This window comes from Pipra filicauda, unplaced genomic scaffold (genome assembly GCF_003945595.2).
Source record: "Pipra filicauda isolate LSUMZ 115617 unplaced genomic scaffold, ASM394559v2 scaffold10_size6260569_pilon, whole genome shotgun sequence".
NCBI classification, from domain to species: Eukaryota; Metazoa; Chordata; class Aves; order Passeriformes; family Pipridae; genus Pipra; species Pipra filicauda.
Genome location: NW_024103541.1, coordinates 5,760,544 through 5,787,186, shown reverse-complemented (window position 1 = coordinate 5,787,186; position 26,643 = coordinate 5,760,544). Strand labels below are relative to the sequence as shown.

Sequence of the window (26,643 nt, the reverse complement as noted above, 5' to 3'; positions counted from 1 at the left end):
ATAACAATACATCGATTCACAGTTTGGATAAGGAAAAACAAACAAACAAATCCCCACAAGCCAAAAGAACAAAGCACAAACCAGCTTCTTACCTCAGTCATTTACGAAGTAGCTCCCCCGCCCTCGGGGCTAGTGATCGATGGCACATCATTGCCAACTCCCCGATCTCCTTATGGGCCTCCACACATCTTTACAAACTTCCACTGCAAAACCTGCTCCTGTGATTCAATGACCACCTGCCCTGGCCATTCATGCACAGCACAACTCATCACGTACTGACACAGCCTAAGAAAGTGATACATTTAAAGTTTTTATGTTTCAACGCCAGAACACTCAAAAGACAGGGCAGACACTGTATGAGCTGCTTCTATGAAATAACTTGATTACATCACCCTTGCTCATTACAAGCTTTCATTTTAGACAGGACAGAGCAGGGGCAAGTAAAGCCATGGCTCTTCCCAGTGGATTTGTGCAGCTGAAGTTGGTTCAGACAGGAATCCCTCCTGCATTACACCATTCCAAGTTCTTAGCTAAACTCCCTTTGTTTCATGCATGCTCTTGCTTCTCCATATTGTGATTTATATTTGGCATGATGTCTTTATGCATATACTTGACATTTTTTTAAGAAACTATGTAAAACTTAACTTTCATCCATTTGGTAACATCCTACTGCATTTTTGCATATTTTAGGTATGGCCAAGCAAGTATCCCCTTGTTTTAGTGTAAAAAGCTGCTTTTTTCTATAGCTGTGTAGTAATATTGATGGTATCAGTAAAAAGAATTCAGCGGTAGGTAGTCAAGAAAACTCAGAAAAGCCTGTGGTAGAAGATTTTTTTCTATTCAGTATTTACATAAATGCCTATGATCCCCGAGATTTTAATTATTAAAGACACTGAAAGTTCAGCTGCATGAAGAAAGGTCAATATCTAGCCCTGGTTAACTCCAGGAATCAAGAATGATAAACAGGTAAATTAATCGTCTTTTTACCGCTTATGTAATAATTTCTCACACGGGAGCTGAGCGACGGGATAGCGGGATGGGCACTGCAGTAGCTCCTCCTGCTGGTTACACTGAGTTATAACTCAAGTATTCGCAAACAAAAATCACCTGCAAACGCTAAATGTATTAAAAAATTGCTGTTTTACTACTTAAATTACCAGACTGCCGTGGTTTAACCCCAGCCAGCAACCAAATCCCACGAAGCCACTCGCTCACCCCCCACCAGCAGGGTGGGGGAGAGAACTGGAAGGGTAAAAGCAAGAAAACTCGTGGGCTGAGATAAAGACAAATTTAATAGGGAAAGCAAAAGCTATGCATGCAAGTAAAGCAAAACAAGGAAGGAATTCACTGCTTCCCATGGGCAGGTTCAGCCATCTCCAGGAGAGCAGGGCCCTATCACACACGACGGTTACTTGGGAAGACAAATGTCATTGCTTCTAACATTCCTCTCTTCCTCCTTCTTCCCCCCACTTTATACACTGAACACGATGTCATGTGGTCTGGAATACCCCCGTGGTCAGTTGGAGTCACCTGTCCCAGCTGTGTCTCCTCCCAGACTCCCGTACACCCCCGCCCCCTCACCACTGTGGCAGTACAAGAAGCAGAAAAGGCCTTGGCTCTGTGCAAGCCCTGCTCAGCCACAAAAACATCTGTTGTCATCACTGTGTTCAGCACAGACACAAAACACAGCCGACACCAGCCACTGGGAAGAAAACTAACCCTACCCCAGTCAAAGCCAGCACACAGGCCGGTACGAGACCAGACTATAACCTCTGGCATCCTGGCTGACTTCAGGTAAAACGAGACATCCCCAAACTCACTTTTAAGCCCACCCTTAGTGACCATTCATTTTTTCTTAACTGATTATATAAAACACATTCAGCATTAACCCCAACCAAATACCAATTCCTGTTAAGAAAATAAGATTTATAATCTTTATTGTTTACTTACATATAATAAATATAATGCAGAACAAAAACATCACACATTGATTGTATTACACAGGCTGTTAATCAGATTACATTTTCTTTTCATTAGCCCTTTTATAGGGTTTTGGTACTGGGTATTAAGAATTTTAATTTCAACCTACAAACACAAGAAAAATCATCCAATTTTTACCTTCACACATTTTAAATACTCATATATATATTGGTCTTGTTAAAAATATATAAGCACTGTTCAGTATTTGCAATATAGGACTTTAATTTCCATTCACTAGATCTCTATTAATATAGAGGATTTCAAAATAATGAATAGCTTAAATCTGATTTTAATTAAAAATACTTATTCTATATTTCTCATTTAACTGACTTCCCCTCAGAAAATGAAGTGACAGGACAAAGACACTCCAGGCAAAAGCCAGTATTCACTTTTAAAGAACAAAGGGTAAAGTTCTGGTCCTTGCTTCACCTGTACTATCCTGGAATAATGGAGACACCAATTTGATATAAAGAGGGCAGAAGGAAACCAGAGTTTCTGAGCAGACATGCATCTTCATTTCAGATTTACCACTGCCATCCTGCTGTTTTCTTGGCTTAAAAAATCACTGCATCAAACCTCCATTATATGTTTTTCTCTGCATGAATATCCTTACCATTAAATGGAAATCAGATTAAAATGCTACATTTCTTTTTTTATCAAAAATAGATCAAGGTTTTTAACATACTCTGAAATCAGGTTTTTAAGTGCAAATGCAATACATCAGTAATTCACGTTCTGGTCTCGCTAAGGAAAATGGTTAAAAGATGATGCATAAAGACGTTTCATAGAGGATATATACTGGAACTTTCTGTGCCCTCTGAACATCTGAATTATCAAGAAACTGTACAGACTTCAGGCAAACAAAAGTTTTCTTCAGTTGAAGCAGCATCTGCTTTAAAAGTGTTATTGAGAATTCCCTGAAACTTGGTACAAAATGTAATGCCAAAACAAACATTAAAACTGCTACTGGTTTTGTGCATCTTTTAACGCAATAAGTTTCAGGGTTTTCATAAATCAAGGTTCACAAACAATTTTGCTTTACTAATATCTACTCCAAAGAGACCTCACATAGATTCTAAATCATTACCCCTTCAGCTGTACAATGCTGAGGTTGTACCTCATACTTATTACGTTTCTCTAATCCCATTCAGAAAATGTCAACTCCAACAACTGGCTATGCTTTCCATATAGCTTTGTGTGAACAGCCTCGTGACTTTCAATTAGCAAAGCATTCCTTTATAACTGCTTGGATGTACTTCAAGAAAAAGAAAAACAAAAGAAACTCCTAAGTCTCCAAATATAATTTTTCTGCCTTTTTTTTTTTGTTCGTTTGTTTGTTTTTTTTGTTATAATCACAGGGCTTAATTTAAGCATTTAGCTTCAATATGAAATGATTATTCAAAATATCCACTTTTTATATTAGGTCAAGATCAACCAGAGATCAATCCAATAAACCATTGCCTAAGCACTTCCTATATGGAATTGGGCTATGCAGGAAATTACCTCAATGATATTACAGCTGATCCCATATGCTTCCTACTAAGATTCTCTAATTTTCAATTAAGATTTTTGTATTAATTTTCGTGGTTTTTTTTTCCTTACCCAACAGGAAAGTGATACTGTTTGGCTGGAAAGCCCCCCCTGTTTCTCTACCTAGAAGAAAAAGAAGATTCTAAAATATTTGAGAAATTACTCATTCTTGTAGAGGAACTAACTTAATCAGTATGTAAAAGGTCAGATTTAGGTAGAAGAAAAGCATCACCTCCTATTACACAGACAAGGAAGATTTGTGGGCTGTAATATATCGAAGGATATCATCAATGAAAAGACAGTCATTTGCATATTATAAAATTAGTTTTATGCTAAATGGCTAATTCCCCCAGCTTCATAAGTGTGAAGTTTTGTTTGGGGTTTTATAAAAAAAATTGTGGAAAAAAAATCAGGAGCATATGTGCAGAACAGCCCTGAACTATTATTTCTGAGGCGATTCCAGTAGCCGGTTATATTTCTTCTGTGGGATATAAAGAAAATTTGTGCACCCTCCCTGAAAAAACAGAAGTTCATTAATAAAAGAAAAGGAACATTGGATGCAACTTTAGAAACAGAGATGCACCTAAAGGACTCTGCACTTGTAGAACTAAACAGCTGCTTTCTACAAAAATCCTCAGAGAAAAGCCTTTTATGCTTTTTAGAAGTAGGAAGTGAAAGCCAGATGAAATTCTGGATGTGTTTCATATCATGGCAGGCATATCCAGAAAAGGTCTGATGCAACACTTCACCTCAGAGGAGAGTGAGAACACAGATATCTGAGTAGTCACATTTATATGTCAGATTTATGTTTTATGTTAGATTTTTAACACCACGGAGAACTAGGATAGTCAAAATGTAATTACACTGGCTTTACCTAGAGAGGAAATTCACTTTGCAATGAATGCAACAGGGCATGTAAATGGAAATGTCAAAGCAGAAATCATCAAGAGGAAGGTGATGCTCAAGGCTGATGACTATGATCACACGTTCTCACTATGGACAAAAAAATTCTCCTACAAGTATACAACAAAGTGTAGAGGTTAACATTTCTCACACTGATGATTTCAAACAAAAGTCATGTAGTAAGACAAATTCACCTTCTAAATAATTAGGCTGCTTGCTGGCTATACAGAATATATCTTTTGTGACCAGTTACAGTAGTGTGTTTACCATTTTTACCAGCACTAAAATCCCTCCATTTATTACCGAGGTCTTAAAGCAAACCACTCCAAATATACGCTGCAGATAGAAATAATGCAAAGGCATAAAGGTCAGCCTGACTGCAGAGTTCCTTTTCAATAAAGTTTTACTTTATTAATGCTGTCTATGACTCTCTTGGGCTTTGGATCAAATCCCAGTCTAGACAAAGTATCTTCACTGGAAAAACAAACAAAAAAATCCCCAAAGTGAACAGACTTAGTAAAAATTTGATTATATAAATGAATATATTTATATTAGAGATTTATACCGGTGATCTACTCCATAATCAGATTATTATTATGGTATTGCCTAACCCTGAAAGTTAATGTCACTGTCATGCCAGAAGTGCATCTTCAAAATCAGCAGAGTAACTATTCATTTGTATGGCGCAGAGGACAACAAAGTAAAACCACACATGTTGCAACATCGGATTAGAACGGATGTTTCTCCAAACAGTAAGAAATGTTGGGCAGAGTGTATTTTATTGACACCTTTAAATGTTCTTAACATTCTCATCACGATTTACCTGATAAATCTAAAGGAAGTTCAACATGAAAGCTACACAATGTGAAATGTTTTGAGTGAAACTCAGAAATGTTTGTAGCAATTTTAAAAGCAGGAATTAGTTATCGGCTCTCACAACGTATGGTATCATCCACATTTCCCTGAGAAATCATGCCCTGCAATAATCATGTAAAACAAAATACAGCATTAATGAAATAATGGATTAGATAGGGGAAATAATGCATAACAACTGTTTTTGAGTGAACACAGAAATGCTACTGGAGTCGTAACTATTAAATTGCAGGCATTACACATGATAGCCATAACAGAAATGGTAACTAACTCAAAACTTGTTCCAGATAAGAAAGCTGATTAGAAGCACCATCCTATAGTTAGCCATATAACTCAACATTATGATATTAACATTAGTTTGTTTCTTGATTTTTTGAGCATGCCACTTCTTAACTTAATTTACAAACACTGCCTTATCTGTTTGCATATGAAATTTGAATATGTGTCCATAAATTCACTCTATGAACAAAATTAAACTGGTTTTCTCCCTCCTCTGATAGCTTAGTGTAGCTCAGTAACTTAATTTCCCTAAGATAGTAAGATCTTTCAAGAGAGAATAGGAACGATAACATTCAACACCAAGAGAAATGGAAACAAGAATTACAAAGAAATCGTTTTGCCACCTTATTTAAAGCCATCATAGCTGTGAATAGCAGTACCTAGGCACAAGGAGCATTGCGAAAGGAATGACAATTACAGCAGCACACACCAAGGAAAGTGATTTGCAGTATCCCCTATTTTTGTTAGTATGTTCCAAGGAGGTTTGACACACACAGACCAGCACACTGGGTCAAGTATCAGCTGCAGCCCCAGGGTTCAAACAACACCCCTGATTAACATCTTATTTCCACAAAATACCTCAGCATCTGCCACACCTCACTGAGATACCCAGGAGTGCCTCAGCCACCCTGCTTCTGAGTTTGTGTGCAGTCCACTCCAGCCCAACTCCATGGCAAGCCAGGCCAGCCACACAGTACAGCCCCTGCCCTCATACAGGGACTTCCATAGGCCAAAAGCCAACAAGCAGGATGCAGTGAACACTGGGAAACGGGAACATCAGGCCCTTGGTGCCTCCAGCAGCATTCATGTGCCCCAGACTTTGCAAGTAATTGCTAAGTACCAATGTGGCATCTCTCTCAGTCCACTGGTGAATTAACATTACATCTACAGCTTGTAGAGAACACATTTTCAGCATGACTGAAACCTAACACAAAGTGGCCAGAGAAACTGAAATTCTTTTTCTCCTTTGTCCTGAACTGCAGCACACTGTGTATCAAATAGACTCACCAAAGGCATGCTCTGTAGCATTTGGCAAATTATCAGTATTTCCTTCATATATAAAAACCAAACAGCTCCAAAACCTTAACTGTACACACAGAAGAATTGTTGGTTATTTCAAATGATTACAGGAATTAGTTAAACTGTTTGACAGAGCAACACATGGTATTCATTTTCCATCTTGCAGATATGGGAAATCACTGTTGCTAATGGTAATCAAAGAAATGCTAGACATAGAAAAAATTGTTGTTTTTTTGAAGTGTATGTGGTTCCTACAAGAAATATGTCAGGATAAAGACATTCCCAAATTGAAACAGTAAGAGCAATGACAATTTACACCAGCACAGAGAGGTAAAGCATTGATGAGAGAGCTCCTTCACATTCCAGTTGTGTGATGAGGAAGAAAAACCCAGCACGTCTCCATTTCGTCAGAGGTACCTGAGAATCAAAGCTAAATCTCTTGTGCATTTACCAAGCACCCATTAGAGAGTCAAGCAATTTACATTTCCAATTAGACAGTATATTTATAAAATATTATTGTACTAAAAATCACAAGATTTTATAGAAAAAACATCATCACATTCTATTAAATGCAGGAACAATGTTATATGTCATAGCTTCCATAATCAAAACCGTAACACGTTTCTTGTAACTACAGGGGCACCACTGTTTAAAAATCCTTTCAGGAAGGACAGTTTGCTTTGTTCTTACTCTTTAAAGAACTGTAATGTAATGCAAAAACACTGCTTAAGCTACTTAGTGCCATGAGATGAAAATATCTTGTATCTTATAAAAAAAATTAGCACATTTTTGTTAAAAACAAGAACAGTGGGAAGGCCCTGACTGAGTTTACTGAACGCTCTTCAACATTCCTGGGGTCAGAGACAGAATAATATTCTCTTAGTACTTATTTTTTTAACCTCTCAAACTCATGAATAATGCAAATTAACAGCAGTCATATATGTGGGGGATTATGATGATCTTTTACTTTAAACCATGAACATAAGGGCAAATATGAACAGCAACTGCCCATTTTACATTGCAGCTCCAATTCTATTGGTATGGCCAATTTCAAAGAACAGTAATAGAAAATTTTGCTAAAAATACTGTCATTGCCCATCTGAAAGCAAACTCAGTTTCCCCAGGCTTAGTTCACTGATTCCACAAGTGCCAATTGATCCAAATTTAGAGTTAATACCTGGTATTACATATTTGTCAGGATCTTATTGAAACATTTCATTAATTGAAAACAGACATTATCTTTTTATTGTGAGTAGGCATTAACATTACTTCTAGGAAAAAAGTTGAAGCTAACATCCTGTAACTTGTCATAATTTAAAAAAACCCCAAAACCAAACAAACAAAAAAATCAAAAAACCTAAGGAAACTCCACTTATGAAAAAATCCCTGAAAATACTACCAAAGTAAAATTACTTCAACATACTGTATTTTCAACCCCTCTATTTGTGGAGTTTGGAAATTTAAATGTGGAATTTTTCAAAATGTCTACATAAATTGAATAAACATTTTGTCTGGTTTGGGTTTGTGATTTTGTTTTGGTTGGTTTGGAGGTTTTTTAAATTCCTATTTTAGTGTCCGGAGAAAGACTTACTATCTCATCTTAAAAAGAAGCTTCAGATCACCAAAACCTTTAGTGCAATCCAGTATTAAAAATGGGAAGGAAAAAAATGATAAAGGTAAAATATTTGAACAGAATAGCACCCAGGTCCATTTTTTCTTCTTTCTCTTAAATTCTAGCTGCTGGCTAGAATTCTTCTATAAATGTACAGCTAAGCATATTGCTTTCCTGCATTCTCTCTCATATAGTAGTTTTATCACCAAAAGACCAAAATTTCTTTTGGAATGATCATTACTGAGTGCCAAAACATGAAAAGGCATTTCTGCTATATCATCCTTCTGTATTTGTGTGGAAGGACAGTAGAAATACCCCACATTACCCTACCTTGTTATGTGGAAGAGAATACTGCTGGCTAAAAATCCATCCGACATTCATTATATAAAAATAAAATCCATCAAAAGCCAAAATTAACTTTGATCTGTCTTATAGGTCAGAAGTTGGAAAATGGCACTGATTAATTTCAAATATTCCTGAATATAATTATAATAGCTTCTCAGAATTAAAGAGGATAGAAACACTGCAGTGGAAGGAAGATATAGGTTATAAGGAAAATTACCAGTTTTAGAATAAATTTATTAATACAACTAGGGGAAAAGAAAAATCAATGCAAACACCTTTACCTTTCAGATTGCTAGCAGCCAACCCACTGACTGAAAACTTTCCTCAATTAATTTGACCTCTTTTGCAACTTGGCATCTACATACGTGAAAATTTTCACGTCTGTGAGGTAACTGGGAGTAAGAATGGGTTACAGAATCAGTCTGCTTAAAACAAACACTGATTTTGAGAATGGACACCCAAACGTATTGTAAATAGAAATATTTCCCCATTCACTGAAATTTCAAGCATTCCAGATTGTTGGGCAGCAAGATTTTTAAACATCGGCACCCACTGCCATTACAAGGCTTCTCAAAATGGCCTAAGACAACATGTCTGTAGTGTTCCAGGACCGTACAAAGATCCTGCCTCAATAATCATAAGAATGCACTTAATAAATTATTTTTTCTGTTTTCCTCTATTAATATGCAAATAGTTTATACAACATAAAAAAATTTAATTTGTACCTACTACAGGTAATGTATCTATTAAGCTTTTCCTCTGAAAGCCTGTAAGATTTGATGACCTGCAAACTTATTTACATAACTCACTTGAAAGTATCTTTTAAAAACAATATTGTCCAGCATTTAACAAAATCATGAGTTAAAAAAAGAAAGAAATCACTTAACAGCATTTGCTTTCTTGATTTTGTCAAGTAATGTCACCAGCTCAAGTGTTATAAGGCAGGTTGGTTGCTCAGATGGACTAAGACTCCCTATGGTGATAGGCATAGAGTAACTTTGTTCATTTATAAAATCAGATGAAAGCAAGAAAGAGGAAAAGTTTAGAGTTTCAAAAGAACTGAAACTTCTTATTTTTACTACAAATTCAGAATAGGCACTGAAACATGACTCCTTAGGGACTTTTCCAGAAGATTGTCTCTTCGCTGGGCATCATTCCATTTTTAAACTAAGAAGAAGAAAAAGAAAAAATTATCAGGGTACATAAGTCATGATTTCAAAAAAAGAATCACCATGTATATTTGTTTCCATCTTACTAATAAAAGAAATAACTCCATGTCTTAAGCTTAAGACATCACAATTACTGTTTTGGTTAGAATGTTTTCAATTTCTTTATTCGATTTAAGCAATATTAGAAAATAAAAATATACTTCTCATGTAATTCTGCATGCATTATTTGAAAACTAAAGCCCTGATGCACAAGGCTAGGAGAGTCCTAAACTATGTCTGTACTGACCATGTAATGTTCCTTTCAGATGTTTACGTAACCCCCTCTTAGAGAGGGATATTTTGCAAACTCTTTAGCTTTTCTAGTCCAGTCTCCCTATGGTTATCATGAGAAATACTTGCCCTAATATTTAATGGAATTTAAAAACTTAATTCTTGTCAACTACAACCACAAGGGCTCCCTTCCATTTTCTGGACCCATAATGATAAAGTTCTCTGAACTTCCTTAAATGGTTGGTGTTTTTCATGAATTGCAGTAACCCAAACGGAGACCCCAACAGCATTAAGGAGTGAAATAATTACTTCAGCTCTCTTCCACACACATAATCCATGTCAAGAAGTTGTGTGCTGCTTCTGGTTTGTTGACTCATGTCCAATTTTATATGAACATTTTAATTAAAAACTACTTCACATTTCAAAACCATTAACCAAAAACTGTATCAATGTGAGAATAATGCTTGGCAATGAATAGTAATTTTGACGACACACTTCAAAACTCTGTCCATCAATACAGGACAAGACTAACTGTATGCTTTTTAAAAATGTGTCCTTGCATAACACAAATGCCACCATGGAAACCAATCCTCACCTTTCTGTGTATTGTTTGAGGTTTTTAAGCATACCTTTTGCCTATGAACAGCAACTTTCTCCATCTTGTGAAACACTATGCATAGGAATGAGGCTTTCACACTGCTCACTTTCTTCTGGTATTCTTAAAAGAAACAAATTTATTTATTTAAAGTAACACAGTAATATTAAGTTGGTTGTTATGAAGCGAAAGTAACAAACTAAATACACTAGTTGTTTGAACTGCAGCCATCAAAAACATGCAAAGACCCCTTAAGTTCATCAAGTACACTTAAGTTTGCACAATTTTCACTGCATGTTCTGGGTACAGCAATTAACATAGAGGCATTAAGGGGAAAAACTGTGATAGCCACTAGGAAATTTCTTTTAAAAGGTAAAAAGACTTCACATCTTTCCATTTTCTGAGCATTGCAGAGGTTAATAAATGGATTGGCAACTACTACTATTAAGAAATCAGTACTGCTGAATATAAAATCAGCTGAAAATAAATAGAGTATGAGTACTGCAGCTTATAAAAAATATAGGTTAATGGAAAGGCTGGAGAAGAGATAGGATAATACTTTGTGACTGTCCTACCTCTGAATTCGATGTTTTCTACAGATAAAGGCAAAAACTCTTCTGATTCCCACCATCACCGGATCCCAGTTGTTATAGTGACATAAGAGGGTTGCAATGAAAAAAGAAAAAAATACAGGTACTGCCCCTGCAAAAAATAACCAGGAAAACTGCACCTGGAATTAAAACACAAACATCGTTCACTCAACAGTTTAAAAAAAAAAAAAAAAAAGGACATGCTGCATATTTAGGATAATTATTATTGCAAGTTTGAGATTATTATTGTAAGTTTGAGATGCAGTTTGAGTTATTTTACACTGGGTGAGTTATTTGGTACAATTTCTATAGCCACTGTTTCTGCTAATATCTTTTTCCACTGATCCTTTCTTTACAATGGAACACGTTGTTTGCATTGTGAGGTGAATGAAGACTCCTATTTCCAAAGAGTCTCATTTTTAGGTTTTTAGCTGTTTCTCTGGTACCAAGGAGAAACTAGACGCTTCAGAAATCCTGAATAAGAGATCTCACCTGAAAGATTTGTGCACCTGTCTATTCACTATGAATATACTGTCACTGACCAGTAACTGCTGAATTCAATGCACATAAGAAGACTCTGCTACTTGAAATTTACAGTAATTTTCTTTTTAATTAAAAAAAAAGGCAGGGCACATTTTTTGCCCAATTTAAACTAAATTCTACTTGTATCTATACTGCTACTTTTATCGATCTATTACTACACTCAGTAGCAGCCTTCTGATACTGTGTAAAACTTAAAATTATAGGAGGTTACAGCATGGTGAGGCCCTGGCACAGGGTGCCCAGAGAAGCTGTGGTTGCCCCATTCCTAGAAGTGTCCAAGGCAAAGTTGGACTGGGCTCTGAGCAACCTGGTCTAGTGGAAGGTGTCCCTTCCAACCCAAACCATTGCATGGTTCTACAATTCCAAATGAAGAGCACAATCTGCCTGGGACCTGCCTTTCAGGATGACAGAGCCATAAACTGTGGGCACAGCACCCTCGTGTGGAGAAAATATCCAAAATTGAAGAATTTGGAGAAAATCTGGCACCCAACATTGATTATCACCCTCAAAATTCTAATAAACTGCAATTGTTAAGTCTTGTGTTTTCTAAGTGATTTCTAACAGAAATTCAGAAACATGTAAATTACCAAAAGGAATATTTAATTAGTCATCAAAAACTTAGTTGTAATTTATGCTAGATTATTACAGAACAACATCCAGAAAGTCAGCAATTATGCACACTGTATAACTACCACACCATTTGACAGTCATACTGGATATATTACTATTTCAATCTTTACATTATTAGTCATGACAGTGGCATTCTTGTGTAGGTTCCTTTTAAGTAAAGACAAGGTTGGCCAGAGGCACTAAGGGAGCAGCTCGAAGCTTAAATTTCTATGAGCCCAATTTGGACACCAGAGACTTCAGCAAGCGTGGGGCTTGGCTTGGGATATTTTGATGTTCGTATAACAGAGACACACTTGCACAAATGCACTTCTGCAAAAAACCTCAAATTCTACTTGACTAATTTCTTGTACCATGCAAACAAGTACAAGCCTCAAAAGGAAAACCTCAAATGTGATGACTGAAATCAAGTCACAAATTGAACCACCACAGACAATGCACAAACTCCACTTGCTCTGGGGAAGACCCTACTCAGAGAATGCTCAAGTTAAGCCATGTTCCAGGCACAGGCAACAATTTTCTCTTCTCATACTTTCACACTTCTATTTGCACAGACCTTAAAAATAAACAGCAATTGCATTTGCTACAGGAGTCATGAGCATCAAAGCAGTGTAACCAAGCAGCAGCTGGCAGAGCAAGGCCACCAGTCTACTCAAAATTTCAGCAGTATTGTAGTTAGTTCTACATTTGGTCAGTTTTGCCCATTTTTATTGATATCATTTTTAGCTAAACTGTTACCTGACTAAACTGCTCCCCAATTCACATAGAGATTTATCATCTCAGTAAAGAACTTCTTGTAGCTGCTTTATTCCTTTGTGGTAAACCTGCAGGTTTTTGGGTTTGTCACTAACTGAGTATTTTCAAGATAAGCAGTCCATACAATTCTGTAATTGTAAAGGTATGAATTTAAGGTGTGCTGTATTTGCAGATGTTCTTTAATTCTGAAAAGTGCCTTTTCAAGGTAATGTATCTGGCCAGGTACTGCTGATGACTTTGGGTACTTTTCATATAAGCTGCACTTTAATCAATTTTGTGCAAGAGCACACTCTCGAGTGCAAAATTACTGTAACTGTCAATATCAAGAGAGCATCAATCACAATGCAGTTCAACAAGTATTAACAGGTGACAGAAGTAAAATACTGCTCATTGTATACATCAATAAAGATAATACGGCCATTTAATTTGAAGAAATAATGCTCAAAATGTAGAATTACATTACCTTCTGCATGCACATGTCAGCTATGATGGACAGAGGTATTGTAAGGCTTAGAGCAAGTGTGCCGATCAGTGATGAGGTAAGAAAGCAGCCCCTGAAAGACAATGAAATAATAAGTTATAAAATAATAATGATAATAAATAATAATTATAATACAAAAGTCTTACTTAGACAAAGTAACACATCAAATGAGGAAGGCATTTGATCAAGCTTAACAGTCATTGTTTGTTTTAATAATCAAAAATTAAAGCTCACGCGCCCACACTCCATCTGTGAAACTGCTTACAATTCCTAACTAGACAATTGATGTCTTCTGGGGTGAGGTTTAATTCCCATATAAACCTTTTGAGATGATGGAAAATTCCCTACTTCACATTCTTTAACTTCATCTAGAAAAATTTGCATTTTGCTTCTATACCATGGTTCTCTATAGCACAAGAGAATACTCCTGTATCTCTGCACTGTCTGCTTCTGAATTAGAACCAACCTGTCCACCAGAAAACTGTAAATGAATAAATGGCACAGAAACCTATAAAAACTTATCATCAGGTTAAAAAAACCCTTAAAATTAGGAGTCATATCTATCCCTTCATTAAATAGTTGGCAGTATGTGGCTGGGTGGAGTAAACAAGTAGGTTAAATGGCATTATTTACTTCCAAAGAAAGTGAAGAGGACCATACTAGTGGCACACTGGACAGATAAAAGGAGGATGTCAGCACAAGCCCTGAAATTAGTCCCAGTCCAAAACTCTAGGAAAAAGGAACTGGATTATCATTCTGAGTAATAGCACAAAAAGAAGACTGTGCACACCCATGTACTTAACCCCATCCTAATACTTGATTTTGGGACCAGAGCCAATGTTTGGGGTTTTGGGAAATTTTGTTTGTTTGTTATTTCACCTATATTAAAATATTGCACTTAAACCTTTTTACTAGATACTGAGCTGCAGTGTAATCTTACAGGATGGCATTAACATCACAAAAATATTCCATCAATAAACAAGTTTAATTCAAAGGAACAATGCATATATAATTAGGACTGGTGTAAGAGTTTGCCAATAAACAAAAATTATCATGATTAGATTTCCTAAATAACTTTAAACTCAATCTGAAAAAAAACCCAAAAAAATAAAAAACAGACAAAAAAAAAATCCCCACCCCCAAAGAAAACAAAAAGGTTTTCATGGAACTCCACCTACATCTTTTGTTGCAGTACTGTCACAGAACTGTTACAACAGAAATTCATGCTCTCCTATTGCTACAGCAACTCTGTACCACAAAGGGTTTTTGTCTCAAAATGTCAATTCTAAAATGAGCTATGCACACAGGATTTTAATAAATACTACAAGACCACATCACCTGCTTTTTAAAATTAGCTGTAGCTTTCTAACAGGACACTGTGACATGATGGGTGACATCCTCTAACTTAAGCTGCATATATGGACAGAAAAAATTTTAAAAACAAAGCAAAACCACCTACCCAGACAATCTGACATTTTGACATGTGAGAACACAGGTAAGATAATTTATGTGAATCATATTCAATGTATGTAGTACATACCACAGCCAGAGGAACTCTGACAGAACTGTTCCAATAAGGCCATTAATGACAATGCACATCCATATCAGTTTGTTGGGAAACTCAAATGCTTCAAACCCGGTATAGTGAAGCAGGAAGAACCCTGGCCACAGCAGCAACAGATTGAACAGCCCTACAAAACCTGAGTATAAAAACAGTTTTAAGTAAATCGCAAAGAATATCCTTCAACATAACCAAAATCTCATCTAAACTCTGACAACATGCATACAAAAAACCCAAGCAATGAAGCAGCATTTTAAATCTTTCAAATGAAATGAATATAAGAAACTTCACCTGAAATTCACAAACAAAAATTGCATCAGATATTTACAGGTTTTAAATTGAAAATAAAATAAAATTTTAGAATTTCATTAAGTCAAAGGGGCTGTCTGCATTCCCACAGGTAGTGTTACCACTCATTGTTAAGGCTTTAAGCAAGAAACAATCCACACAACCAGTACCTAAAGTACTCCTAACAGGAATAACAGGCTTTCTCTACTTCCTTGGTTTTTCTAAGCCCCTGATACACAGTTCAGTGCCTGAGAACAAACAATTTAATTACACATTGAATTAAAACATTGAATAGAGTTATTTTTAGTCTTACCAAAGAACATTGGTATGTCAAGTTTATCTTCTCTATCTACTTTCCTTTTTATCATTACTATGTACACAGCATATAGCATTGCTCCTACAAGAGACCACAGGGAACCTGGAAAGATGGAAAAAGACATGCTAAGCATGTTAGGCACAGTAGGATCAACTCCCCTAAACACACATCTATTACAAAACCATCACTCAGAAACTGCTTATTACAGAATCCCTTAATATATGAAAAGCATGGAAAAATGTAGAGCTCAAAAATGTAAATACTTTCCCAATTAAGCTATATACATAGGGTGGAAAATTATCATAAATGACAAGTTTCAGAAGTTCAAACTAAAAAGCCAGATTGTAGAAGGTTACATGAGTAAGAAATATGGAGCTTGCTATATGACTACTTAGTACTGTCAGAAGATGGTACTCATCACTGCATGATCCAGGATTAAAAACCATAAGTAAATACCTATTGTATCTTTTCCAGTAGATTTTTCAGATCCAGAAAGGTTAACAAGTACCACACCACCAATGCTAGTAAAAGAAAAGAAATGCAAAAGGCTTCTTAAACCCAGGAACTTTTTGACAAATACAGAAAAAAAAAAAGAAAGAAAAACATAAAAATACAGTTCTATCTTTAGGCATTTTTATTTAATCAAAACCCACTTCTGGAAAGCCAAAAGGAGTTCTCTATTGCTAAGGCCTGATCCTAAGCTAAAATCAAACCAACCAACCCCGCTTTTAACATCCAGAATAAAATAATACACCAGGCATTTAATGAAACAGGCTGACAACACTGAATGTCAAACCACTTCCTTTTTCCCCATTTACACAAAAATAAAATAATTAAACAAGAAGAAAATAAGTTCACTTATTTCCAAGAATAACCTGGTTAATTTAATTTCCTACAGGAGAATGAGATTTGGTAACTGTTCATGATATGAAGTATTTAAAAAGATTTAATTCAACTTGCTCAATTTATCTGTAAAATGAGCATTTTTAAGAAAGTGATGTGTAGAATTTATGGTCACAGATACCACAAGTATAGTAAGGTATAGTTGTCCTCTCACTGTATCAGACAATTTTTGACCAAATGTTCTGTCCCATTATCTTACCTTAAAATAACAGCTAATAATTTGGACAGGGTAAACCGATCTCCACTGTTACTGGGAAAGACTGCAGCTAAGATTAATGTAAAAAGCCCTGCAAGAGAAATTAAGAGAAGTTTATAAAATCATGTTTTGCCACCAGTTTGTTCAGAAAACTGCACAGACATTTTCTTCTTTATATTTCATGTACTTGTTTTAACTACGTGTTCTTAACATCCTTCATTTTAGTCAGAACTGTTATGAAAATTAACACCTTGTGATGTGAATCCTCAGATAAGCAAATACATGCTCAGTTCTGAAAAAGGCCAGCCATACTAACAAAATAAACTGCAATAAGTCAGAAAAGTCAGTGACAGATTGTATAATTCTGTTTCTAAAACTAACTTTATAAAACAAAAAAAGTTAATTCTCCAAATATGTACTGTCACATAGTTTAAATACTCTAAAGCTTGTATTAGAGCCTTGCATAAAACCTGTAAAGCAAATGATATGCATAATATTTAAGTGGTTTAAGTTCTTTACCTCTAAACCCATTTTTTAAAAAACAATCATTAGCGAGAAAGCTTTGCTCTGAATCTATTTTGATAAACAGTTATACCACCTTTCCTTTAGAGCTATTACAGTCTTAAAATATCTTTTTAATACACAGACATAACTGCAGAAATACACACACGAACTCAAAAAGTAGGAGAACATGAAGGTACTCTAAACCTCTGCAAATATAAAATGACTTTCTTAAATGCACATATTCAATGGCTTTAAGCCAAAACCACAGGTAAAACATTACACAAGTCCATTGTAGCCGAATAGATTTTTATGTTATAAACAGCCTTAGAAGGCACATCTGGTGGTGTAAATAAATCTTACCAGAGGTTGATGACAAGATATTAACTATGGCAACTTGGGTATCTGACAGAGCTTCTTGGTAAGAGAAATTTGCCAAGAACCACTGGGGAAAAAGAAAAATAATTGTGTTATATGAGTAGCAGCAACAGAGCTTAAGTTGCTCAGCGCAATAAAATTCTACTTAAAGCAAAAAAACCCCCAACTGGTCATCCAAAAATAAAATCAGAACATGATTTTTACCTTAAAGTGATTTCTAACTTCTATTAAAGGGGAAAGTACATTAAAAGATAGCAGCGCACTTAGAACTAGCCCAAACCAACCATATAAAAGTACATGTTTAATAATGAAATAACATTCTTCAGAACCTAAAAATAATTAAAATGACATTATAATAGCTATTCTGTAGTAACTAAAGGTACTTTTAACTTGTTTTGGAAGTGCTTCCAGATGATAACTGCGCAAGAGCTGCAAAGAAATTTCAGGAATGCATGGAACATTAGTCAGCCTAATGAGTTTAAATTTTTAGAGTACTTAAAACCCTGGACACATCTCTACTGTAAAAAGCAAGCATCACTTATATTCAATACCTAAAAAATATTTGTTATTTCTCTCATAAAGGAATAAAATGGCAAGTGTTTACTCATTTATTCATTGAGATCTCATTAATAAGATCTCAGATATATTCTGAGGGAAGTAACCACTCTCTAGTCTTAGTGGAAATATTCATACAGCCCAAGAAGAAATACATATACGTGCCAGTAACAGCCTGAACAGCATAAACAGGATTTGTTTTGAATATGAAAACACTACCCTAGAAAAAATTAAATTACCATTTTCCAGCAGTGTTATTATTATTGATGATGACAGTAATAATAATAATGTTTAAAGAGCAGTACTTCCTGAGCAAAAGCCGTGGTGGGTCCACATTACATAGAACCTATTTGGCAGTATCAGTGAAGCTGCTTCTGGAAAAGGTGTCACTGATCTGCTCTCTACATTTTTACTGTCTCAAAAATCATGCCACTGTTACCTCTCTCTCCCCCCAGAACTGAGGCATGATGCAGAAATATCAGCAACCAACAGATTCATAAGGAAATCTTGCACCTTCATGTCCAGCACCAGGAAAGCCTTACTTCCTATACTACATTTATGAAACAAGGCTTTAAGAATACAAGTCACCTCAATACTTTTTCACTAATATTATACAAGTTTTAATTATATTTATGTGTAAGTTTCTGAAAGAATGGAGAACATACCACAAAGCAAAAGAAAAAGCTAATTTTTGCTACTTGAGTTGCAGTGAGTTTTCCTACAGTTTTTAATATTGATTCCTGCTCCTTAACTGTTGGATATGACATGCGAGACAACTTGGCTTCCAATGCATGGCTTGATGGGAGCTGTCGGATCTCCATAATATTACTGAACCTTACACGAGGCTTTTTGGGAGCTGGAGAAGGAAAAAAAAAGAAAGAAAAAAGTTTCATATTATCATTAAACTTCTTGAGCCGACACAACATGTAAACAAAACCATCATGTTCCAATACAGCATTGATTACAATGCTACACAAATAACAGGTTTTTATCCAAATAGAAGACGTGCCATTATTTTTTACTAAACGCTAGTATTTTGCTATTCAAGAAGCTACTAATAAGACAAAGCACAATTACTGTTTTCAATCAGTACAGTTGTCCACCCACAAAAACCTCACTGAAAAGCATCATCTCTGCTCCCTGTCAAAAAATTCAACATAAGGTAACAACAAATTTTTAGATAGGAATTATTCCATATTGATAAAATATTACACATAAGATTTTCATTAATTGTTTAGTAGCCAAACAGCCCAAACTTGCACACAACTACACCTAACTGTAAGGATAATGTTTCATTCAGAAGATGAGAGTCCAACAGACCTCAAAGCTTAGCAGAGATCATAAAGTCACTTGCCCTTTTGAAAACCACCCTCTAACTAATCTTGCTAACCAGGATCAGCTCTTATTCATAAGTGTATTGTAAGTATCAACAGTTTTCTGTGTAAAGAAAACATTACACTACATGTAAATGTTATCCTAATTCAATATGAAAAAATACCTTATTTCCTAAAAAATGTGAAGGGAAAAGCTATGGCTTAAACAACTCTGAAGTGATTGGAGCACGTTGTCACAGGACAGCAGGGGCTACCGAAGTGGTTCTTAACATCTAGAAATTAAAGAAGAGACTTTGCCTTTTATAAGCAGGGACTCTTTTGCTGAGGATCAGATAATTGCCTTCTTTGACAGTTAACTTGTCTACAACTGTCTGGGACAATTAGGCCTGTTTCAGATACTATCACAAGATAGTGAGGTTTAAATAAAATCAGAATGCACATAGACTGTTAAAATTCTTACTTTGACTGCTTTGCTCCTGCTCTAAAAAGGACAATAGCTTGTTTTTCCAGAGGCTGACTCACTGCTGCTGGTCATACAAGCCCAGAAGGAAAGAATCACAAGTATTGAACCCAGTTGGTCCCTTGAGATAAACATAGGCTGGATCTGTAGTGACCAAGAAAGGTAAACTGAACGACAGGCCTATGTTTTCTCTACCTGAAAGTAAATATATGAGACTGCAATTCATGCAATAAGAGATTTAAGGAAAGGGGAAAAAAAAAAAAAGGGGAAGGGAAAGGGAGAGGCGAGACCTGCAACATGACAGCAGTTATACTAAAGAGGAAAGTACTTCCTTCACCAAAGAACTAACATTTCAGCATTCCAAAAGTCTTTACTCACTTTTCTCTGCATCACTATTATTACTGCCATTTTTTTCAGTTGGCAAGTCATGAAACTTTACAGGAACATATAAAGGTTCACTCTGCAATGAATCAGTATAAGTAAAAATACAGTTAAGAGGGATATTTAAATTATAAGCAGTAGAACTAATCTAGCAAATTTGAAAACTAAATAAAGAAAAGCTTGGTGAACAGTAACAGAATCAAACTTAAAGTGAGTTTGAACACAGTGCATAGACTTGTCAAAAATGTGCACGCATAATGTATATAATATATTTGCACATGTTAGTAAAATGCAGTATTCAGAGAGAACACTGCACTTCTGTGTATATGGTCATGAACACAAAAATTATGACCAGGAAATTCAAACCTACTGATTTAAAATTATAGAATAACTGATCAATATCACAGATGTTTATTAGAACTATAATTTCTGTCCAAATTTTAAATTAGAAACATAAACTAGAAAATACAGAATATATATACAAAAATTACTATGTTCTCATTTTCTCACAAACTAGAACTAAACGTCAAAAAACTTTGGGAAAGGAACTCCAACATATAAGACACTTAGAAGTATTTTAAGCAATTAAAACTTCTGCTAACAAGACAAGTTTTAAACTGCTTGTTTAGATTGAATTAATAAACTGTAAGAGTCGTGCTGTTCAAACCATCACAAAGAGTGAAGTAATGGAAAAGATCTGGTAGTTGCATTTTCATTAGGCTCCTTGTTAAGGACTAGAATTTTTGTGGATGTTTAAATTAATGCAAAATTGTCCAAGATTCTAGAGTGTGGTGATCTGAACAAATCGGGCAGACTAAGATTTTATTCTTAAATGTAGATAGATAAAGTTGGGGAAAAAAAAACCCAACCAAAAATTAAACGAAGAATATGTCTGAAAATAATTCTTCAACTCAATTGCATCCCCCTATTCTGTTACAGAGATGGTGCAAACTTTAAAAGTTTTGTGGTTTGGATACATTTCTGCATGTGGCCCTCTGATTCAGGTACACTGATTAAGCAGTAATCTGTGATCAACAGGGGCATAACAAACTGCCATCTTTGGATGATGAAAATCACCCCAAAAATGCTGCCTGGCAGTGCAGCTTATCAGGACTGACACTGAAACTGAGTCTGATTCTCTCTCAAAATGCAATGCAGGATCACAGTGTACAAAATACTCCACTGATTGAATGATTCTGTTGTATATTTTAGACTTGAAAACTATTTGGCTTTACTACCAGCTCTCCATATGTGGTTTTGGCAGGTACTGAGCTGAATATTTAAAGGTTTCCTTTGTATGACATAGTATTTCTTTGACAAACTGCTACAGAAACATTCAAAAGTGTTTTATTGAGCTGAAAAACCTGTATTTCTTATAATAAGCCATGTCATCGTTTGCAGCACTTATTAGTAACACATAAGTTACCAATCCCCTTTGCCAAAAACTTTAACATTTAAGACTACCATATTTTAAAATCAGTAATTCAGGTTAGTGGTGCCATGTTATTGTAAAGCATTGATCTTCACAAATTCAGGCACTTACCAGAGAACTGTTTACAGTGTTATCTGTTGTACAAGCAGCAAAATAACCTTCAGCATCTGCAAACTAATTACAGAACTTTAAATGTAATAAAAACTATCAAGGTAGAGTTATTAACAACTGAATTTTTTTCAGAATAAGTTTTTTAATTACTTTTTCCATATTTCTGTCACAATTCCCTCTCTCCCCTCAGCCCTCCTCCCCATTACCAAGAGGGCTTACAAGTTCAGTAAATAATTTTGGTATTTCCTTGTATCTCTTGGAGAACCCCACTGAATTCAACTACTCAGGTATGAATGCAGGATGAGGCTGTTAAGAAAGCCAAAACCTGTTAAGTTTAGTCTTAGCAAGACAGGCTTCACATGTGCAGGAATTAACAACAAGCTGCTTCTTTCTTCATTTTACTGAGGCAGAGTTTCTTTGCTTAAAAATGTGGGACTCTGCCTCAGTTTTAGCAACACTTAAATTACGATGAGGTCAAGTACCACTTTCCCCCTTTCATTCTGCACCATACCAACCCCTGTTCCCTGACCTGCAGATTGCTCTTCTACCATTATCTATTAAACAAAGGTAGCAATCTATTAAACAAAACCTCTAATATGGAAGAGGACTTAAATGTAAGGTGTGAGTTTTTACCCAAGCAATCACTATTGAAACAAAACCCTATAAATGTATTTTTGTTCCAGATTAATAAACACAAGGAATTTTAAAGACACTTATAATGATTATACAGTTGAATATTTAACTACACTCCTTGGGAGGGAGGGAGTCTTCTAACTTCACACTACAGTCCTGTCTGCACTGTTCTTTTGAAATAGACTAAGATCAAAGTAATGGCTATTTCCTACAAATTATTTTAATTTTTTTTTTTATAGGATTAGAAAGGAAAAATAGTGAGATTCCAGTAGCAGTGTCATGAGTGCCACACACGTGACAGACTGAGCACTCTTACTCATAGCTGTCCAGTTCATGAGATCATACTATCTCTCTTAGAGAGAGCAGTGCACAAGATTCAGCTGGTCAATGTAACCACTACAACTCACATTAGGCAGCATCTTATTCTTATTACTCTACTTATGTGCTCAGATTAATAAATTTGATCAGTATAATTGTTCTGCACATCACCCTAATTTGACATTACTGCCAATAAAGAAACTGTAAGCTCTGTTTATGTCCTGATTATCTTATGAAGATCCTGAAGAACATCAAGTCTAACACGTGCCATACTATGCACAGACACTTGGCATTGATCTAGCAAAGATTATGTCAAGATATCAGCCATCTGTAAATGTTCTTTGTGTTTAACTCAAAATCTGAAACAAAAACCCCAAAAAGTTTATTTTTCTGGGGTTATTTTTGTTCTTTATGGTCTGGGTTTTTTTAAATAAAAATAATTTGGCTAAAAGTCATGTAATGTTTAAATTTAATTATGACAGTGTCACTATCAGTGCAGTTTAATATATCCGGAAGATCTGAAGTCTGTTCCTTTCATATAAGCTCATTTCTATAACAACATGTTGATTAACAGCATGTTCTTGGATCACATTTTCTGTTCTTTTAATGCAAGATTAATATCAGGCCAAATGCCTCACTGCTTCCTGAGTCCTGCTGTTCAGCATTCTGAAACACTGGCACAGAACAAGTGCCCTTCCCAGCATCTCTTAATTTCCTTGCAAAAAAAAAAAAAATATTTCTGTCATATAACAATAATTTTAGACTCTAGCACAAACTATGCCTAGCTCTAGAATGGACAAAGGAAGGTCACTCACGCATAAAGGCTATAAAAAACCAGTATTAACAACAACAAAAGCATAATTCTATCACCCTTACTAAATATAACTTCAAAACCCTCAAAACCTCTTAGCAAACAGTTCATAGTTGTGCCAGAGACAAAAAGAGTCAGTACTAAAAATCAACTACAGAGTCCAAATTCTGATTCCATTGCTTACAGTTGTAGGGGAAATAAAAGAGAAGCAACAGACAGCAGTGGTGAGGCTTATTAGCTCTTCTTAAAAGGAATTATATTCAGCAACTGTCCACAATTAAATACCAGGTTAGACAGGCCAATGGTCTGGCCCAGTAAAGCATTTCTTATGACTCCTGGCACATCTCGTATTGCTTTTTCCTTTCCTTTCATTCTTTCACAAGACAACTATGACTGCCATGTCCTCCTGTGCTAGGATTCAGTTTATAATTCCTTTTCTGAAAGTACTATTTCATAAATATGTAAACTTTGTTCCTCTCTAGTCCCTATTTTAAGCTTTTATTCATACAAACTTAAACAAATACCACAACATTTACAGAGTTATGATACTTACAAAGGCTGTATGCCTTCCACGAAACCCACGAGTACACTGTTGCCTCCATGGTTTCCAAACAATAAATCCCAAGAGGTATAGAACAAACATGGATGTTTTTGCAAACGTACTGAAAAAAGGTTTGTTGTACTTTGTAAAAACATACTGTGGAAAGAAAATAAATGTAGTATCCAAAATTACCAAATAGGTGAGAATTCACAAAAATGAATGAACAGGTGTGAGAATATACTCCAGAACAGTATATTTGTTATATAATATACACATATATATATATATATACATATTTTGGTTCCCAAAAAGACAGCACTATGAACATTGGCAGGGATGACCAAAACAACCACGTGCCCTACTTGTTCTGGGGGTACCCCCTTCCAAGCTATTTCTACTGCCAACAAGAAGGCACTGAGCCATTTTGTAGAACATAATGCCACCAGAAAAAAATTATTTATTACTTGTATCTAACCGAATAATATATTTATATGCCACTGAACTCAAATAGGTCTGAAAATACATTTATATACAATATTTTCTAAATTAAAGACCCCTTTTGTAAGCAATAATACAGTAATCAAAAATTAGAGAAGATTACTTTGATTAAGTAACATTTCAGTATCAATAGCGATTCCATTGGCTCACTGGAAAAAATGTTTTATTAATAATAAAACATGTTAAGCACAAACATTTGTATATGTTTAATTTCAAGACTGATATAAAACATAACAACTTAAAGACAGTTCAGAAACCTGAATTTGATCAGAATTTATTAAAAACTCAATTTCCATTGCTAAAGCTCTATTTTAAGTCCTAAAACTTAACAGGAAGCAAATACCACAAAGTTTCAATATGGTGAAGATATGAACTAGATGCAATTACAAGGCTTAAACTCCTTTTATCCTGGACTTCTATGTGCCCTGATCTACAATCCACCACCAGCCTGCCATGTTACACCTTGTTTACTACTTTCTGGGAAACATATGGGCATTATTTTAAACATTATGGCAATAAACAAAACAAACTCCCTATTTACAGCACGTAGTTATGAGCTTACGCTGTTCTATTTTAAAGTCATCAGTAACACCTTCTGTCTCAAAAGCAGCAGTCACTGAGTTGATCTTACTTGTAACTTTTAGTGGATACAGGCTGGTTCACTAACCCAAAGGGTATCACCTTCCCCGTACTGAAAAGGTTAAACATTACACAACACCACCCACCGAGCGTTTGAGTGACTACGTTTCTGCTGCATCTTTCTCTTCAACAGGTTTCTATATTCGCTTTAAGATGTGTGGAGCAGTACTTACAGAAGTGAGTTCTGAAGAGGCAACCCATATCACATCAACGAGGAGGAGGATGACGATTCCCAGAGCCAGTCGCCGACGCTGAGCGGATGAACTGCTCTGGGAGCTCATTCGGTTCATGATAAAAACCCACACCATTTGTAACCTGGTTAAGGTCAATAAAGAAACAAACACCAAAAGATTACAAACAGTGACACAGAAAAAACCCCCAATAAACACCAGGACAAGTGTTTCATATATGTGAACTGGGCCCATATGTAAGTACAAATATGCTTGTGCTTGCTAAAAAGCAGATCTTTGACAGATATGGCATGAAATTTTCATTGGGGCAATCAGAAAGTAAATCTTGACTTTTAGAGAATTTATCAACTGCTCTAGCACTGAAAGTAAGCACAAGTAGGTAACAGATACAATGCCTTTTTGGAATTTCTAGGTTACAAGTTCTACTAAATTTGAAACTACTATATTTTGGTAAATTCAGATACCTGACAGTAGAAATAAGTTTGGTGTCTTGGGTCAAATATAATTCTGCTAAAGGTAGTCAGAAACATGTTTAAACTAAAGTATTCAACAAACATTTCCAAAGTCATAGCAGGACATATGGGTAAATTATGATCCCTCAAACCATGAAGAGTTTAAAAAAAAAAGAAGAAACATTGATTGTAAACTTAAAAGTCACCTTTACAGAGCAGCTCTTGATTTTCCCAGTAAATAGAGGTGATCTACTTTGCTAACAGTTTGATGAATTTAAATTAAACTTTGTTTTTTCCACGTGTCAACTTACAAATACTTACTATCTCTTCATTATTTAAAAACTATTTATGAAAAAGACAGTGTCACAATGTCTTCAGTAAGGAAGCTCCATTTCTTTTTTCCAGAGTAGCCTGTTCCTCAGATTAATGATTCAAATGCCCAGATATGCACAAGTATATTGGAGATAATGGTTTTGTTTCCTGGTTTGACTCATGCCTCTCCTTTACAATACAGTTTCTGCCATGTTCAAATCTTGATGCTTTTTCCTCCATTTCTCAAAGGGCTTCTTTC

The 26,643-nt window shown here is 35.5% G+C and overlaps 1 protein-coding gene across 7 annotated transcripts in view; it reads right to left on the bottom strand.

Moving 5' to 3' along the window:
• Window positions 1-1,920: 1,920 nt before the first annotated feature.
• Window positions 1,921-26,643, bottom strand: part of SLC35F5 (solute carrier family 35 member F5) — a 31,624-nt gene continuing 6,901 nt past the window's right edge. For 6 of the 7 annotated variants that reach the window (XM_039382143.1, XM_027723565.2, XM_039382133.1 and 3 more), the window contains 14 exons: window positions 25,603-25,744; window positions 24,305-24,448; window positions 21,990-22,052; window positions 20,444-20,525; window positions 18,937-19,127; window positions 17,702-17,783; window positions 16,841-16,928; window positions 16,195-16,259; window positions 15,736-15,840; window positions 15,114-15,273; window positions 13,556-13,646; window positions 11,152-11,306; window positions 10,611-10,699; window positions 1,921-9,709 (listed from right to left, as the gene is read on the bottom strand). In XM_039382143.1, coding sequence (XP_039238077.1) covers window positions 10,618-10,699; window positions 11,152-11,306; window positions 13,556-13,646; window positions 15,114-15,273; window positions 15,736-15,840; window positions 16,195-16,259; window positions 16,841-16,928; window positions 17,702-17,783; window positions 18,937-19,127; window positions 20,444-20,525; window positions 21,990-22,052; window positions 24,305-24,448; window positions 25,603-25,737 — 1,443 coding nt within the window. In that variant the 5' untranslated portion in view covers window positions 25,738-25,744 and the 3' untranslated portion in view covers window positions 1,921-9,709; window positions 10,611-10,617. Of the gene's footprint in view, window positions 9,710-10,610; window positions 10,700-11,151; window positions 11,307-13,555; window positions 13,647-15,113; window positions 15,274-15,735; window positions 15,841-16,194; window positions 16,260-16,840; window positions 16,929-17,701; window positions 17,784-18,936; window positions 19,128-20,443; window positions 20,526-21,989; window positions 22,053-24,304; window positions 24,449-25,602; window positions 25,745-26,643 lie in introns of those variants that run through there. The other variant, XM_027723568.2, reaches the window with a different exon arrangement.